At 17.4% G+C, this 16,894-nt stretch overlaps 3 protein-coding genes across 5 annotated transcripts in view; 2 read left to right on the forward strand and 1 right to left on the reverse strand.

Moving 5' to 3' along the window:
* Positions 1-7,854, forward strand: part of LOC102677820 (glycerol-3-phosphate dehydrogenase [NAD(+)], cytoplasmic) — a 13,054-nt gene extending 5,200 nt beyond the window's left edge. Inside the window, exons 5-8 of one of the 2 annotated variants that reach the window (XM_006623194.1) lie at positions 1,999-2,111; positions 3,868-4,098; positions 4,397-4,596; positions 6,070-6,127. In XM_006623194.1, coding sequence (XP_006623257.1) covers positions 1,999-2,111; positions 3,868-4,098; positions 4,397-4,596; positions 6,070-6,112 — 587 coding nt within the window. In that variant the 3' untranslated portion in view covers positions 6,113-6,127. Of the gene's footprint in view, positions 1-1,998; positions 2,112-3,867; positions 4,099-4,396; positions 4,597-6,069; positions 6,128-7,042 lie in introns of those variants that run through there. The other variant, XM_006623193.2, reaches the window with a different exon arrangement.
* LOC102677679 (glycerol-3-phosphate dehydrogenase [NAD(+)], cytoplasmic-like) overlaps positions 7,418-16,894 on the forward strand; it is a 12,991-nt gene continuing 3,514 nt past the window's right edge. For both annotated transcript variants that reach the window (XM_031514012.1, XM_006623192.2), the window contains exons 1-2: positions 7,418-7,895; positions 8,243-8,423. In XM_031514012.1, the coding sequence (XP_031369872.1) occupies positions 7,846-7,895; positions 8,243-8,423 (231 nt within the window). In that variant the 5' untranslated portion in view covers positions 7,418-7,845. The remainder of the gene's footprint in view (positions 7,896-8,242; positions 8,424-16,894) is intronic.
* Positions 9,828-15,281, reverse strand: LOC102677539 (peroxiredoxin-6-like). Its single transcript, XM_006623191.2, has 5 exons — positions 15,002-15,281; positions 11,839-11,995; positions 11,029-11,246; positions 10,308-10,383; positions 9,828-10,132 (listed from the first exon to the last, which is right to left on the reverse strand). Exons 1-5 carry the CDS (start codon positions 15,082-15,084, stop codon positions 10,004-10,006), a joined length of 663 nt encoding a protein of 220 aa, XP_006623254.1. The 5' UTR covers positions 15,085-15,281; the 3' UTR covers positions 9,828-10,003.

The following is a 16,894-nucleotide window of genomic DNA, read 5'->3' on the forward strand; positions in this document are numbered from 1 at the left end:
ATAATTTCTAAATTATATATTATATAAAAAATTTATATACGAGAATCATATAGTTTAAAAGAGATATTTATGAAATTTTAAGTTATGAAATTTTAATTTTAATTAATAATTGTTAATTTTAATTATTTTAAATAGCATATTATATTTTTTATACCAAAATATTAAATCAAAAAATATTTAATTTTAAATAAAAAATTGATTAGCTTTAATATGATAAAAATCTGTACTTAACGAATGATTTCATTTAATTTTTTAAAAATTTAATTCGCGTTGGAAATTTATTATCATCATAGATTTTTACAAAACAATGATATTTATATGATAATGCTTATCAATTCGAGTGATTTTTTATCGCAATCATCTATTTCTATTAATTCGTGTAATAATCCAAAATAGTATTAATTGATATTAATTAGTGCTAATATTAATTAGTTATTAATATAATCAATGATATAGTCTAATTAAATGACTTCACAAATTTATTCCTTTATATTTTCTAATATTATTGATAATTTACAGTTTTAATACATCCCACAAAAAACGATGTTTTCTGAATTTTATGAATATAATATCTATAAAAGCTCTTCATTACGATTAATTCATGGATTGAGAAATTATCTGTCTTATATTTGCTTAACTATACATATATGCTTATTATGTAAAGCAATCATCATATTATTATTGATTACTATTGCGCAAAGGAAATTTTTAAACAATGAAGTGAAATCATTATGTTTAATAAAGACGAATACTTTTTTCACAGTAATATTACAATTAAATATTCTTCGATATTTTAATATAAAAAATATAACATTCCTTTTAAAATAACAAAATTAATCTTAAAATTTAAAATGTTTTTAAAATCTACATATAAAAAAATTCATGTATTCCTCCTTCTTTTCTCTTAAAGTTTTATTTGAAAAGGCACGTTAAAAATTAATCGAGATATATTTGTAAATTGCATAAATTATTATATATAAGAAATTAATTAAAGATATAATATCTAATATTAAAAAATCAAATCAAAAACAATGAAAGACATTGAATTAAATTTTTAATTTATTTATTTATTTTGAAATTTGAAAAATAAATAATTTTTATATTTAATTATATTAAATAAAAAATTTGTATTTTATCTCGTTTTTAATTATATTTTTTAATATGAAAAAAAATATTTATAAAAAAAACTTGATAACTTTATACTAATTAAATTTTTATTCGCATTAAATGTAATCTGATATAATCTATATAAATTTAAATACTATACTATTGAATTTGCATTAATCAAGATTTATTTGTATTATATAGTTACAAATATTTGTATTATATTATTATTTTAGATATAGTTGCAAATATGTGTATTATATCATTAAATTGAAAAATATTTCAGATTTAACGATACTAAAAAATGTTATGGATCATGATGATAATTATATTTATTTGATTTTGAGATGATTTTGAAAAACCAAAAAAAAATATTTTAATTTTCAAAATAGAACTACACACACACACACACACACACACACATTCTTTTTTTTTTCAAGAATAGCTAATAAAGATTTTAATTGAAAAATTTCCAAAATATTATCGATGTCTTTTCACTTTTATTTTTGAAATATAAATTTTTAAAATTGATATTTTGTCGATATTTTAAAGTCATTATGATGAATAATATAATTGACAGAATAAATTTCAATATCAATTATAAGAATATGCAATAATGATATATATATATATATATTAATCATTCTTTCTTTATATTTGATATGACATATTTAAATAATTTTTACTATTTGCACACAAATTGAAAAAAATTTCTATGTATATATAAAATTTATATCATAAAATTTTTGGTTATTTTTTATATATTTTTGATAATGTTTAATATGAGTTAATATAAGTTATTATAATATTAATAATTATAATAAGTTTAATGTTTAATATAAGTTATTAAATAACTATTTTATTTTTTTATAAATGTTGTATTTTAATATCTAGGTTGCAAGGATAAAAATATGGCTCCTATACTGAAAGATTTAATGGAAACATCATATTTTAAAGTTGTAGTAGTTGAAGATGTTGATTCGGTTGAATGTTGTGGAGCATTAAAGGTAAATATATTACACTTTTTTTTTAACAAATTTATTAATAAGCTTTTATAAATTAAAGCAGAATACAATAGAGAAGTTATTTCAAATATATATACCTTCGAAATTCATATTTCGTTGTATGTAAAATTGTATCTTTCTTTCGTTTATAGAATCGTAATAATGATAAAAAGTTTATATTTTATAAATTTAATTTTTAATATAGAATGTAATAATATGAAGTAAAAAAAATGGTTATTTTGTTTTTTTGTAAAAAATAGAGCAGTATATTTAAACAGATAACAAATATGAAAAAAAAATTACATTTCTGACTTAAATTGAAAATTATTTTAATAATGGAAAAATTTTTAATATTTATAATATTATATATAATATTATATTATATATTATATATATAATATTATATATTATATATTATATATTATATATAATATATTTTAATATAATTATCTATCAAATTTTAATAGGAATTCTACAAATAATATTTCTTCTTTTTTTATTTTATATGAAAAACATTTGTTCAATCTTTTGAATTTTTTTGAAATATATAAAAAATTATTAGACTTATATATTTGATATTATTTCATATTTATTTTATATTGAATTTTAAATTTGAAATCTTTGAATTTTGAAACATTTTTATAATTTTTTTGATACATTTTTATAATTATTTGAAATCTATTTATATGAATAAATATAAATTATGAATAAAAATAAATATAAACAAATATAATACATCACTTCTATACAAATTCTTAATATATTATATGTCAAAATGTTGTTGAAACTACAACAGATGTTACAAGTATTTAAAAAAAAATACATATCGATCTGAAAGTAAAAATTGATAAAAAAATATTTTCTTCCTCTTTTCTTTTTTTTTATATTTCATTAAAAAAGTAATTAAGAAATATTATGAAAATGAAAAATATTTTTCGGAAATTTTTAATTAAATAAATTATTGCAATATTAAGAATTTAAAAATATATAAAGCGAATAAGATATAAATATAATAATCATAAAAAGGATATATCTCGAAAATATATCCTAAATATATTTTTAATTCAAATAACTTTTCAATCAAATTTATATTAGATAATTTTTAATTATAATAAGTTGTGGAGTAGCAGATTTAATTGCAACTTGTTACGGTGGTCGAAATCGTAAAATTTGCGAAGCATTTGTAAAAACGGGCAAGGCTAATTTAAATATATATTTTATTAAATTTTAATATGCATATGAATTATTAATTTTCAATATATAAATAATTATATAATAAGACATATATAATGTACATATATCAATATGTTTAATTTAATTTAAAATTTAAAAAATAATAATAATAATAATAAATATATAAATAGATAAAAATATTTTTTAAATTCTTTCAATTTTTTTTTTTTTATTAATCGGCAGATACATTCATTTTTTTTTTTTTTTAATGAACAGATTTTATGATAAAAATTTGTTTCAATTAAGAATTTAATATTATTCTTTATATAATTTTGTGAAGTTAAAATAATATTTAAATAAATAAATTTTTATTTTTATATAGCAAATTTAAAAAAAAATATATATCTCATAAGATTATAATACGTGATAATTCGATTATTTAATCATGATCAAACTCGCAATAATACTTTTCTTAATTTTTAACATTTTTTCATTAATTAAAAAGTTATATATGTATAATATAATATATAATATAATGGAATTAAAAATTGCATATCAAATACTATTTAATTTTATTTTTCAACAGAATATAGTAGCCTGCGGCGCTGGTTTCATCGATGGTTTAGGATTCGGTGATAATACAAAAGCTGCAATAATAAGATTGGGCCTTATGGAAATAATTAAATTTGTGAATATTTTTTTCCCTGGTGGAAAAAAATCTACATTTTTTGAAAGTTGTGGAGTAGCAGATTTAATTGCAACTTGTTACGGTGGTCGAAATCGTAAAATTTGCGAAGCATTTGTAAAAACGGGCAAGGTTAATTTAAATATATATTTTATTAAATTTTAATATTTATTAATATATAAGTTACTTTTAATTACTATATACTGAATGAAATTGTAAGAACAATAAGTTATTCATATATAATATTACTATAAATATAATAATTTAATTTATGATTTAACTATTGATTTTACAAATTACATATAACTTTATATATATATATTATAAATTTATGCACATGATAGGAGACTAAATAATATATTATATATTATATACTATATTATATATAAATATATATAAAAAAATGTATAATGTATTATTTCCTCTACAGAAAATCTCTGAGTTGGAAAAGGAAATGTTGAATGGACAAAAGTTGCAAGGTCCTTTCACTGCTGAAGAAGTAAATTATATGTTAAAAGCGAAAAATATGGAAAACAGATTTCCCCTTTTTACAACTGTACATCGGATTTGTATTGGTGAGATAATGCCTATGGAACTAATTGAACACTTACGCAATCATCCAGAATACATGTAAGCTCATTGTCTCCATTATAATTAATGATGGATTAGTTTCAATCAATATGTATATATATACATATCTAACATTTATTTTAGAATAATAGAATAATATATTGTAAAAAAAATTTATTTTTGGAATTAATATATAGTACTATTACATATAAATGTAGAAATTCGACGAAAGACATGTAAATATGTGATATTTAGTAAATTTGATTTGATAATCATAGAAAATATGGGATCTAAGCTTTAGTTTATTTAAAATTTTGTTTGTTTAAATTAATATTTTACAATATTTAAAATTTTATTATAACAATAATCTCTCTGACCATGGTCCTATTTATTTACATTGTTATATATTTCATCATATGTAAAAATAATTGATAATCTGTAAAAAGTATCTAAATATTATTACAATAATATGTATAATGTATATAATACATGTACATACCTGTAAATAGTTATTATTTACATCAAAAAAAAATTATGTATCTTTTTTCTAAATGCAATACATATATACAATAAAATATTTTATAACTTCTGTTGAATAAAATTTTTTTTTAATTAATAATACATTATATATAATTATATACAAAAGAATTTTGATAATTCATTAAAAAAAAAAGCATAATATATTTTTTTATATATAATATATCTATATATTAAAAATGATATAAATATTTTTTTTGTATAAATATTTTCATATATTTTTGTATTAGAATATTTTAGAACAATAATACAAGGCGAAAAAAAATATACTTTAACATATTTTATTTATTTTATTATTTGATCAATCTTTATATAATCTTTATATAATCATCTATATGTAAGATGTAACAATAAAATTGATAAAAGTTGAATAAATATAAATGAATTGTTTAAATATTTTTAATCAAACGTTTTCAAAATGTTTTATGGATATAAAAAAGAAAATAAGATATTTATATATTTTATTATATAAACATGTTTATATAATTTGAATTTTATATTAGAAATTTATTATGTTCAGTATAATAAAAATATTAATTTTTTTAATATCTATTTATTTGCACAAAAATATATTTTTAAATCTTACAATATTTAATAATTATATTGATTATTTTTTATTATAATAATCATAAGTTTATTAGTATTTTTTTTTATATTTTATATTTTATTATAAATTTTCAAAAGTATTTTAAGTTTATATAAAATCTTTTTTTATTACCTTTTTATGTTTTTTATTTTATCTTTTCCATTTTATATTCATAAAATATTTTTGAAAAAGTTTAACAAAAGAAGTTGAAACAATCTGCTAAATCATTATTATGTATCATTATTTTCTATGAAAATGTATGTATTATTGTATTAATGTTTTTATGATGTTACAAAATTTTTTTATTAATCTTTCTTTTTATTATTAAGAAATTAATATTTTCATCAATATTTCATAAATAAAATTTGTACATGAGATATTTTTAAAACTTCATTTTTTTTTTTAAACAGAGATGAAACAAGAAATTATCAAGAATGTAAATGCTCTATATGAACTACGCAAATCATCTAAAAAATATTAAAATTTATATAAAAATGATTTTTAGTTTTATATGTATAATATGTATCGCCTTGATAATTTTACTAAAATGAATTTAAGAATCGAAGAAAGAAAATATTATAGAAGAGGAAATATAAGGACCATGGATTTTTATAAACATTATAATTTTGCCATAATAATTGCCAAAGACATTATTAAATTATATAACATTATATAATTTAAATTGTTATTGCTTATTCTCTGTTTTACTTTTTTTTTAAAGCTTATATTTTATATTAAAAAATAGCAATAATGAATATAATAATTTTGGCACACCCTTAACAAAATTATTTAATCATGTAATTGTTTTTTTAGCTGCATATATGAATATGAAATATATACATATTTTATTCATAAAATAAAATTATAAGTATATAATACATTTAAATATATTTTGTATTGTGCGTTATATTTTAATGAAAATTTTATGAGAATTGTTGTATTTTAGAAATTAAGAAAAATCTACAAACAAATGTTTTAAATATTTCGATTTTATGTTGATAAATTTCATTAATTTATTGTGAATTGTTGTACTAAAATTAAAATTAATTTGAACAGTGTAATATAGACATAACAAATATATGACTATTACTTGTTAATTGATAAATTTTTGTTTAGAATTATATTTGTCCTTTTTCCAAAGCCTTTAATTCCAAATAATAATTTAGTCATTATTAATAACATTATTTTTTTTTTTAATGTAATATATTTTTTTATATAATATATCCTATTACATATTGTAATATAAATTCAGTAATTATAATTAGATACTATACTATATTTACATATTTAAATTTTGATATATTTAAGGGTGTAAAAGCGTAAAATATAATTAAAAATGCACAAAAGATTCATAAATTTTAATTATATTTGCTTCGTATTTAGGAACAACGACGTTAACGCACCAATACTACAATTACTATCACCAAGATGTCACCTATGAAGATTATTTGGAAGACATAAAAGAAGATTTACATTATTTCGATTTTAAAAACTGTTTTTATTTAAAGCATAGATTTCCATATCTACATTTTGATATGGACAATGTAACAATAATTACAATGACTTATATAACACAGTGATAAAAATTTATGAATAATTGGATACTGGATAAATTTTTTTATGTTTATTTAAAAATAATAAGTTTTAATAATGGGTGCTATGCTACTTTACATCTTTGATTATTATTTTGCAAATTAATATAATCCGTTTATTTTTGTATATTCTTATATTTTTATTATTTTATATTTCTGATTTTTGTTTTTATTTTAATTAATATTATGTTATATTAATATTTCTTAATATTATGTTCAGTAAGCGGTATTGAAAATTTTTACTTCTTTTCAAATTTAAAATTTAAGATTATGTTATAATATAGTTAAAACCTTCAAGATATCATCCTAAGTATTATTATTAAGCAATTGCTAATTTTAACATTCATTCTGGCTACGGTTTGCTGTTACGTTTATATTGGCCTTGATCCAGAACAATGAATGCCAACCGTTAGAAAATAATTTGCGATCGTTACTAAGGTCAATGAAGGCTGAAGTTAGTTTGTAAGTTAATCGGTCAGTCAGTCAGTCGTACATCAGCGTTTGAAAATAATCTAATTTGTGGTACTTTGTGCAGCATTCTTATACCCTCGTGAACTTATAAATTTTGTATCATTTATACATTAAGATACCAAAATGGCTACAGATGCAAAGAAGAGGGTGTGCATTGTAGGAAGTGGTAACTGGTATGTGATGCGAATTTCTTTCTTTCTTTTATTTCTTATATTTATAAAATGAATCAAAATTACGTGCCAATTTTATCAAAATCATAATATCATCTTAAAAAATCATATTTTATTATATTTTTAATCAATTATATATGTTATTTTTATATTTATATTTTATTTTTAATTTTTACAATTTTTTTATTTTTTTATCAATTTATTTTGTATTACATACAATTGCATTTATATACAATTTCAAAATTATCCTTCAAGTATTATTAATTATATATATTTATATAAAACTGACAAATTAAAATAAAATAATTATACCAGTAATCGTTTATTTTAATTTAATTTTTATACTTTAGGGGCTCAGCTATTGCAAAAATTATTGGTGCCAATGTAGTAAAATTTAATAATAAATTTGAAACACGCGTAACAATGTACGTTTACGAAGAAATAGTGAATAGCCAAAAGTTGAGTGATATTATCAATCAATTACATGAAAATGTGAAATATCTTCCTGGACACAGACTTCCAGAAAATATTGTAAGTTTTGTTTAATATTTCGCATGTCTTTTTTTTGAGTGTATCATTTTAATTTTCAAGATTATGGGAAGTCTACGAATTAAACATTTTTATTTTTAATTTTGTAAATATTACGTTCAAATATGAAAATTTTTATTGAAAATACAAGTGCACTTATAAATGTTTAATAAAACGATATTTATTCTATTTTGAAAAATTGAAATTTATAACTTATATATATATATTAATATAATATAATTCATTATTAATAAATAATATTTGCATTTTTCTTTTCATTAAATTTGAGAACAAAAAATATATTTATATGTATAATAATGTTTCATTAATAAAAATGATAAAAATGAAAGATTATATTTGTTAATATTGATATTTTATAATAGTAGCAATATTATAAAGATAAACTTTATAAATCGATAATAAAAAAATATGTTCCTTATAGTATTTCTCTAATATACTTAGAATTTGTATTTTTTTAATTTGTAAGTAATATTAATAATTACAATTATTTCGCTGAGCATAGTAATTATAAGTCATTTTTTTTATTTTATTACATATTTTAATTATATATAAATTATAATATCATAATATAAATTAAAATATGATTAAATATTTTTGTATTAAAAAAATTAAAATTAAAAAAAAAGGAAGATGCATTTGTTTTTGATTTGCCTTTACAAACTAATATAATGTCCATAATTTTTATTTTTGTTTATTTATAATTTGATAGGATGATTGATAAAATTTCATTATAATTTAATTGAGAATTGATATTTTTATAATTTATATCTAAGATGAGATTTGCAATTTTTATTATTTTTCGAAGATCAGACCTAAGTCATTGAATTGATTTAACTCTACAATAGCACAATATTTTTTTTCTAAAAAATAGAACGATTACTTAATATTTTTCCAGTTGGGATATATTTCGTATATTTATAATACAAAAAATTTTGAAAAAGTTCATTAATATATTTAAAAATATCTATTTTATAAATTATATAAACTATATTTGTAATAATTTTGCGATACAATAATGAAAATGAATATTCCATTGATGTAATGAAGAATTTTGATGTGCTACTGCAGGATTAATTTTTTTTCGCTTTAATAAAATTTTATTATATTTCATGAAGAATTCAATTAGAATTTTGTTTTAGAAAATGATTAGAAAAAATAATATAATAATTGTATATAATAATTCATATGTATGTATATTATTAGTATGTCCAGTTTTTTAATATTAATATAAGAAATATTTATTATGTATTTATTATTTATTTATACATAATGAATATTAAAATAAAATTAATACGTATGATCTATCATCATACATATATAACAATGAAAAATTTAATTTTATGTATAATAATATTTTTCTTATTATAGAAATCAAATATATTAGTGAAAATAATAGAAGAGAAAGTTTATTATATATTGTATTAAATAACTATAAATAAGAAGCATGATAATTTTTAATGGTATCTTAAATGAAAGATAAAATTTTATATAACTTTATGATAAATATAAAATATAAAATAATATATCATATATTTAATATAAAACTTCATTTATGAATATGTTTAATAATTTGTGGTTGTGCGGACATAAACCTTGCCAGAAGGCATTGACACTTTGTCCACTCCTTTGGGGAAAAGTTTAGGAAGTTCTTCGTCTTTTACAGTTGGAAGAATCATAACTTTTTCACCTGGCTGTAAATAAAGAATGAAATACAATTTTAATTTTCATAAAATTATAATAAAAGAAATATTAAATATAAATATATAATAATATAATAAATATTGAATATTATTATCTATTAAAATATTGTTTAAATATTTAGAAATAGAAACAACAACTTTGAAAAAAGGAAATAATTTTTCTTACCACCCAGTTAGCAGGAGTTGCTATTTCCGGTCTCTTATCGACAAGTTGCAAGGAATCTATAACTCGCAAAATTTCGCTAGAAATCATAAATATATTATTAATTATATATTTATACTTATATACTTATACTTATAATATAATATGATCTTTATTTTTATATCAAAGATACAAATATATAATTTGATTACTTATGAAAATTTATATATAAAATATTAATATATTATGGATGCCTTTACACATTATGAAATATGAAAGATTCAAACAAAAAGAAAACGAATATTTAGAAAAATTTTAATATTTTATTTTAGGAAAATTTTAATTTTGAGTTTAATATTTTTTCGAATGTTTCTATTTCTTTATAAATTAAATTTAATTAATTAATAAAATAAATTTAATTAATTAATCATTATAAATTAAAATTTCTTTTGAATTTTATATCTATAAGAAATTGAGGTATATATAAAAAATTTTATTTTAATTAAAATAATTTTTAATTAAAATAAATTTTCTTTTTTTGACAAATATTAAAATTTAATTTTTTATGTAATAAAATAATTCTCGAGATCGATATTTATCAATACTTGCTTCAAAATTCGATTTCAATATTTTATCATTAGAATTTGAAATTAAGGATAAAAGAAAAACAAAAATTTCATATTTTTATTCAAAAAAATAATGTAATTTTCTGATATAAAGATAATGATATAATAAAAAAACTTACTCTACATTGCGTCCAGTGGATGTTGGATAATGCATTGATAAACGTAACCGATGATCGGGGCTTATAATATATAAAGCACGAACAGTTAACGCTTGTTCTGGATCATCTTTGCTAATTTCATCGATCATATCTAATTTCACTGCCAAAGTGCGATCATGATCAGCAATTATCGGATAAGGAAATGTTCCAGGTATATCTTGACAATAAGATTTGATATCCTATAATAAAAATAATATATTTGTAATTTGTAAATATTATAATATTGCAGATACATATTTAAAAATTCATTTACATTGTGAATATATATACTTAAATACTTAAATGAATAAATTTATCTTAAACGAATAAATTTTTGAATAATAAATAAATAATATATTATAATAATATAAATGATATAATAATATTTTCGAAACAGAAACTCATATATGTTTAAAAAAAAATTTATTTTATCTTTAGTAAGATATATTATGATAAATATAATTTCTTTTATATAGAAAAGCTTCGAAATGATCGAAAGCTTCGATATTTAACGAAATGATCACAAATATAAACAGTTCATTGTTAGCTATAGATAAACTTCATATATTCAATAAATGTATGATCAAATTTCTAAAAAAATATAGAAAAATGCTATGCTTATCATAAAATATTTTTTTTGAAGTAAATTTTCATTATTTGATTAATGCAATTTTTTGAGCAAAATTAACATGTGTTTATTAAAAAGAGATATTTATTTTCAGAAAAACACAATATCTTTATTTATATTTATATTATTGTCTCATTAAATATTGTAAAATATTTGTAACTTACATTAACCCAATCAACGTGATCTTGTAGTTTATCGACAGAATGAGCCAAAAGTTTTGTGTTTCGACGTTTAAAATGAGGTTGATGCACTGCCAAACGTCCTAATTCAGTGGTGCAAACAGGTGTAAAATCGGCAGGATGGGAAAATAAAACAACCCATCTATAATTAACAAGTGCAAAAAAAATAATAAAAGTACTTATATAAATTTGCATTAATACAGTTTATAAATATATCATAATTTTATAAATATAATATAAATACAATTGATTTTAAAACTATATAATACATTTCATAGTATATTTTATGAAAAATTATATATTAGTAAAAAAATCAACTTGATATCTTCAATGATAGTCTAATTATTTAAGAAGAGAATAGAGCCAAATGTTTTTATAATCAAACTCATATCTCAACTTAATAACTGATCATTTTTCTTATCTCTATTATATTTATATCTATTACTTTTCTCATTATTCTATTATTGTGTATAATATGCACTATATATGCATATTTCTATTTATTATAGTAACTTATTATGGTAAATTATTTATTTTGTTTTTATTATATTTATTATATCTATTATTTTTTTTATTATTCTACTACTATTATATTATATTATATATTATTATTATTCTTGTCTATTAATTATCTAATTACATTTTAACTAATTAAAACTAGAAGATGTACTATCTGTATACACATATATATATATAAAAGATACATAGTGACTTAATAAAGATAAACTTAGATAAAGTTATTTATCTAATATTTTAATACCAAAAATATTATTTCTTTTTCTCTGATTTCGTAAGTTTAATTAATAATCAATCTTAAATAATGTTAGATTATTTGTATCCAGTTTATGATACAATTAAACTAAGCAGTAAAAGAATAATACATAATATATTGTTAGCATATTTTCAATTTATACTTAATAATATTTCAATTATATACTAATCATTATGAATCAGTAATTTATGAATCATTAAAATATGAGAAATAAAATTTGTTTATTATTTTATTTCATAAATATAGGAGTAAGAATTATTTTAATAAAACATGACTTACAATAAATTGTTAAAATATGTATATATTATTAAAATTATTAAAATGGATTATAAAAATTAATAAAATAAAATCACTAATTAAAAATTAAATATATTTGTTATTTTACTAGCACTTTTGACCTAATCAATATTTTGTGATCATTAACAAAATATTACAAAAATATATTTATTAAAATTAATAAAAAATAAAAAATTATTCATAACAATCTTTCAATACACATGAAAAATAAATGTATTATGTAAATCTACACAACTAATAATAATAATAAATATGATATGATAAGATGAAAATAACTTTATATCAATACAAAAATATAAGTGATGCAATTGAAAAATAAAATAAATGAAAAATAATTGAAAAATAATAATAACAATAAATAACATGCAATTTATATTAATTTCCAATGTAAAATTTTTAATATTACATATTTTATAAATATGTAATATTTTTTAAATTTTCTAACAAAATAAAAATTCAAAAAATAAAAAATTTCATTTTTATAGAAAAAAGCTATTATTAAGTTAAGGATAAAATAAATAAAAAATACATAATTAATAAACAAATGATCTTAAAATTTTTTTTATAAAATTAGTATATTGCGTCATGTAAATATCGGTATTATACAAGATTTGTTCAAATTTGTGAACTATATTGTATTCATCAAAATCGATATTATGTAATTACACAATATATGAAGATTATTTATATATTATATTATATTATAGGTTAATTTATAAATAAATTATATAAAATATAAATAAATTTATATATTGTATTGTATATAATAAAATTTAATTAATTAAACACAATTAGATATTAATAAAAAAATTATTATTAATATAATAATTAATTTAATTAATAATATAAAATCAATAATAAAATAAAACATTATTGATAAAATATGTATAATAATATCACATTATCTATCTAATGAAATAAGAGAATAACATAGGTGAAATTATATTATACTATAATTAGAGCATCTATTATTAGAGAAATTATCTTTACTTTTTGTAACCTTGGTTCTGGTGATCTAAGAGTAAGAATTCAGAAATTTCAAATATTCAAATTTTCTAAATCACAATCAAATACAAATATTTGAAATCTATGTTTATATTATAATATGTTTATGATTTAAATAAATTTTCCTATGATATTTCGAAAATAAAAATAATAAAATAATTAAAGTGATAGATTCATTATTTCATTTCAAATAAGGTGTTTAATTCTATAAACAAAATTATTTTCGTAACAATAAAAAACATTAATCACATTATTGATTGCAAAGAAATCTTTTTAATATTGATTTTTTTAACTTCTATCGAATTCTAAGCCCAAAAGCTATTTGTGTCGAAATCTAAGCTAAAAAATTGAAGATCCATCTTCTAGGAAAATTTCTATTAGATTTTTTTAAAATTTAAAATTATATTAAAATCAATTGAATGATTATATTAAATATTTCTCAATATTAAAAAAATTTTAAAAGCAATTCATAACATAAAAAAGAATTTTATGAAATTAAAATTATATGAAAAATTCAATTAGAGGATAATTCTACTTAGAATTATTAAAAATTAATCTGAAAATTATGAAGATAATTTCGAATAAAAATAAAATAAAATAAAATGAAATAAGATCATTTATATATGATTGATGAAAAATATGTTCATACAATTGACTATCAAATTATTTAAGAATATATTATATTGTATGTTATATTATATATATATATACAAAAAGAAAAAAAGAATTATTCTTCTTTAACACATTATTTATTTGACATATCATAACGTGCCGATGATGACTTTTTATGATTTTGTAAAATACATTTGATGCTAGTGAATGCATAAGAAAAATAAAAACAAAATTTTTAAAAATCTTATGAAATAATTATAATAATTTAGATACACATACATAATTGTTTATGTTTGTTATGTTTTTTTATTTGATATGTAACGTGAGTATCACATACGACTTAATAATAATAACAACAATCTACGCAATTTCTAATACTTATCATATAAAATTATTCATAGTATTTTAAATTAATACTAGACAAAAGTAAAGGAAAAAATAATCAAATATAATTAAACTTACGAATCTGCTTGCCAATCGTAAAAGTTAATTTGTCCTTGAGTAGTATCTGCTTCAAAATTCGGCACAATAGAATTAATTCTCATGATTGTTTTTTTGAAATTTATTCAAGCGTATCACACTTGAAACAATAATTCGCAAGAATTTAATACGCCACTCCTAAATGTTATTGCAATATATACAATGTAGAAATTGCGCACTAGCATTACTATTTAAGCGTTTCCCCTCTACTTTCCATAGGCGTAACTGATGTCACATTACTTATGTATGTACATATGTCTACTTATGTGTTTTGAATGGTAAACATATTATCTTTTTATAAATATGTGTTGATTTTGATAATATGTAGGAGGAAACTAAAAAAATTTTATTTATGATAAATTTTACTATATGCAAAAAAAAATTTTTTAAACATTCTGTCTAACAATTAGTATTTTTATAATTTAATATGTGATTGCAATTTGCAGAAATTATTAATATTTAGAATTGTGATTATACATATTTATGTAATAACGTATACATTTTGTAAACAAATTTTATTTTATGTTTGTTTTCAACTTGCCTGTTAATTATATTCATTTGCACTTATATACTGATCATAAAAGTATTAGTATGCAATTTAATAGGAAATTAAATTTTGAATAAAAATATTTTAAGAAATATATTAATAAATGTTTATCTTAAAAGTTTTTAAAAAATTTTATTAAATATTTTCTTTTTTTTTTTCTTTTAGAGAAAATAAACATTAGATAGATATACAATACAAAATACATAGACAGATATACATAACAAATTTTTTTTTAAGAAATTAAAGGAATTTCTAAAAAAAATAAATGATAAATGTATAATAGAAATTTATAATTTATTTACATGTAATGTAATAAAGATTATATATTTTATTATAAATTTATATATTATCTATTATATACATATATATATAAATATAAACTATTATTAAATTTAAGTTATATCAGAATTTTTTCTTTCATTCAACAAACTTATATAAACATAATACTATCTTGATTCAAGTACTTATTTCCTTTGCACAAACTGATATTAAACCTACTGCCATTGAGAAATATTTGTGCATTAAATAGATAACATTAAATAATAGAAACCAATTCAACAGATTTGAATGTTACAATAAATAACATTTATCAAGTATAATAAAATTTAATATTTGTCAAGTATACACATTATTTTTTCACAAAAATTTTTTAAAAAAATATTTACAAATGTTTAGTAGAACTTTGTTATTTAGAGTTATTAGTATTTATTAAATACCAAACAAACTTATATTTTAAAAATATTTAAAACATAAGAAATGGCAACAAAATTTTAAATAATAAAGCATAAAACATTAAGTTAAAAAATCATAAATTATTATTCAATTACATGTTTTTATTTTACTCTCAAAAATAAATTATTTTTAAAAACATTTATTTATTTTTTGATTATCTTTTAATAAAAACTTTTCGTTTTAAATAGTATTATTTTGCTAAATAATCATCGTAATTTTTATTTTTTCAATATAATATATTCTAAAAGTAAAACAAACATGATAAAATTTTTAAAATTTATTATCATATATAAAGAAATTTATAAAACATTTAATAATTAAAAGTGTGACAACTATTTTCAATCATTTTTACATACTGTTATATAAAATATATAATTACATAAAATTATTAAATATATAAATTATATTATATATATTATATTATATAATGTTATTATTATAAATAATATTATAATTTTATAATCGAAAATGTTATGATCGTAAAATAATAGTTTTTTATGAAAATTTATCATTTGGTTCGATGGAATATTTCAAATTTCAAATTCAATATTTTAAAAATTATTTATCCTTTTATTATGAAGAAATAAATGAAATAT

This window comes from Apis dorsata, unplaced genomic scaffold (genome assembly GCF_000469605.1).
Source record: "Apis dorsata unplaced genomic scaffold, Apis dorsata 1.3 scaffold_840, whole genome shotgun sequence".
In the NCBI taxonomy this organism is placed as follows: Eukaryota; Metazoa; Arthropoda; class Insecta; order Hymenoptera; family Apidae; genus Apis; species Apis dorsata.

Excerpts from the sequence above, each read along its gene's own strand:
- LOC102677539 (XM_006623191.2), bottom strand. The coding sequence starts at position 15,084 with ATGAGAATTAATTCTATTGTGCCGAATTTTGAAGCAGATACTACTCAA. Across the intron at positions 10,384-11,028 it reads TCCACTGGACGCAATGTAGA|CGAAATTTTGCGAGTTATAG; the intron begins GTAAGTTTTTTT and ends TATGATTTCTAG. Across the intron at positions 10,133-10,307 it reads CAACTCCTGCTAACTGGGTG|CCAGGTGAAAAAGTTATGAT; the intron begins GTAAGAAAAATT and ends CTTTATTTACAG.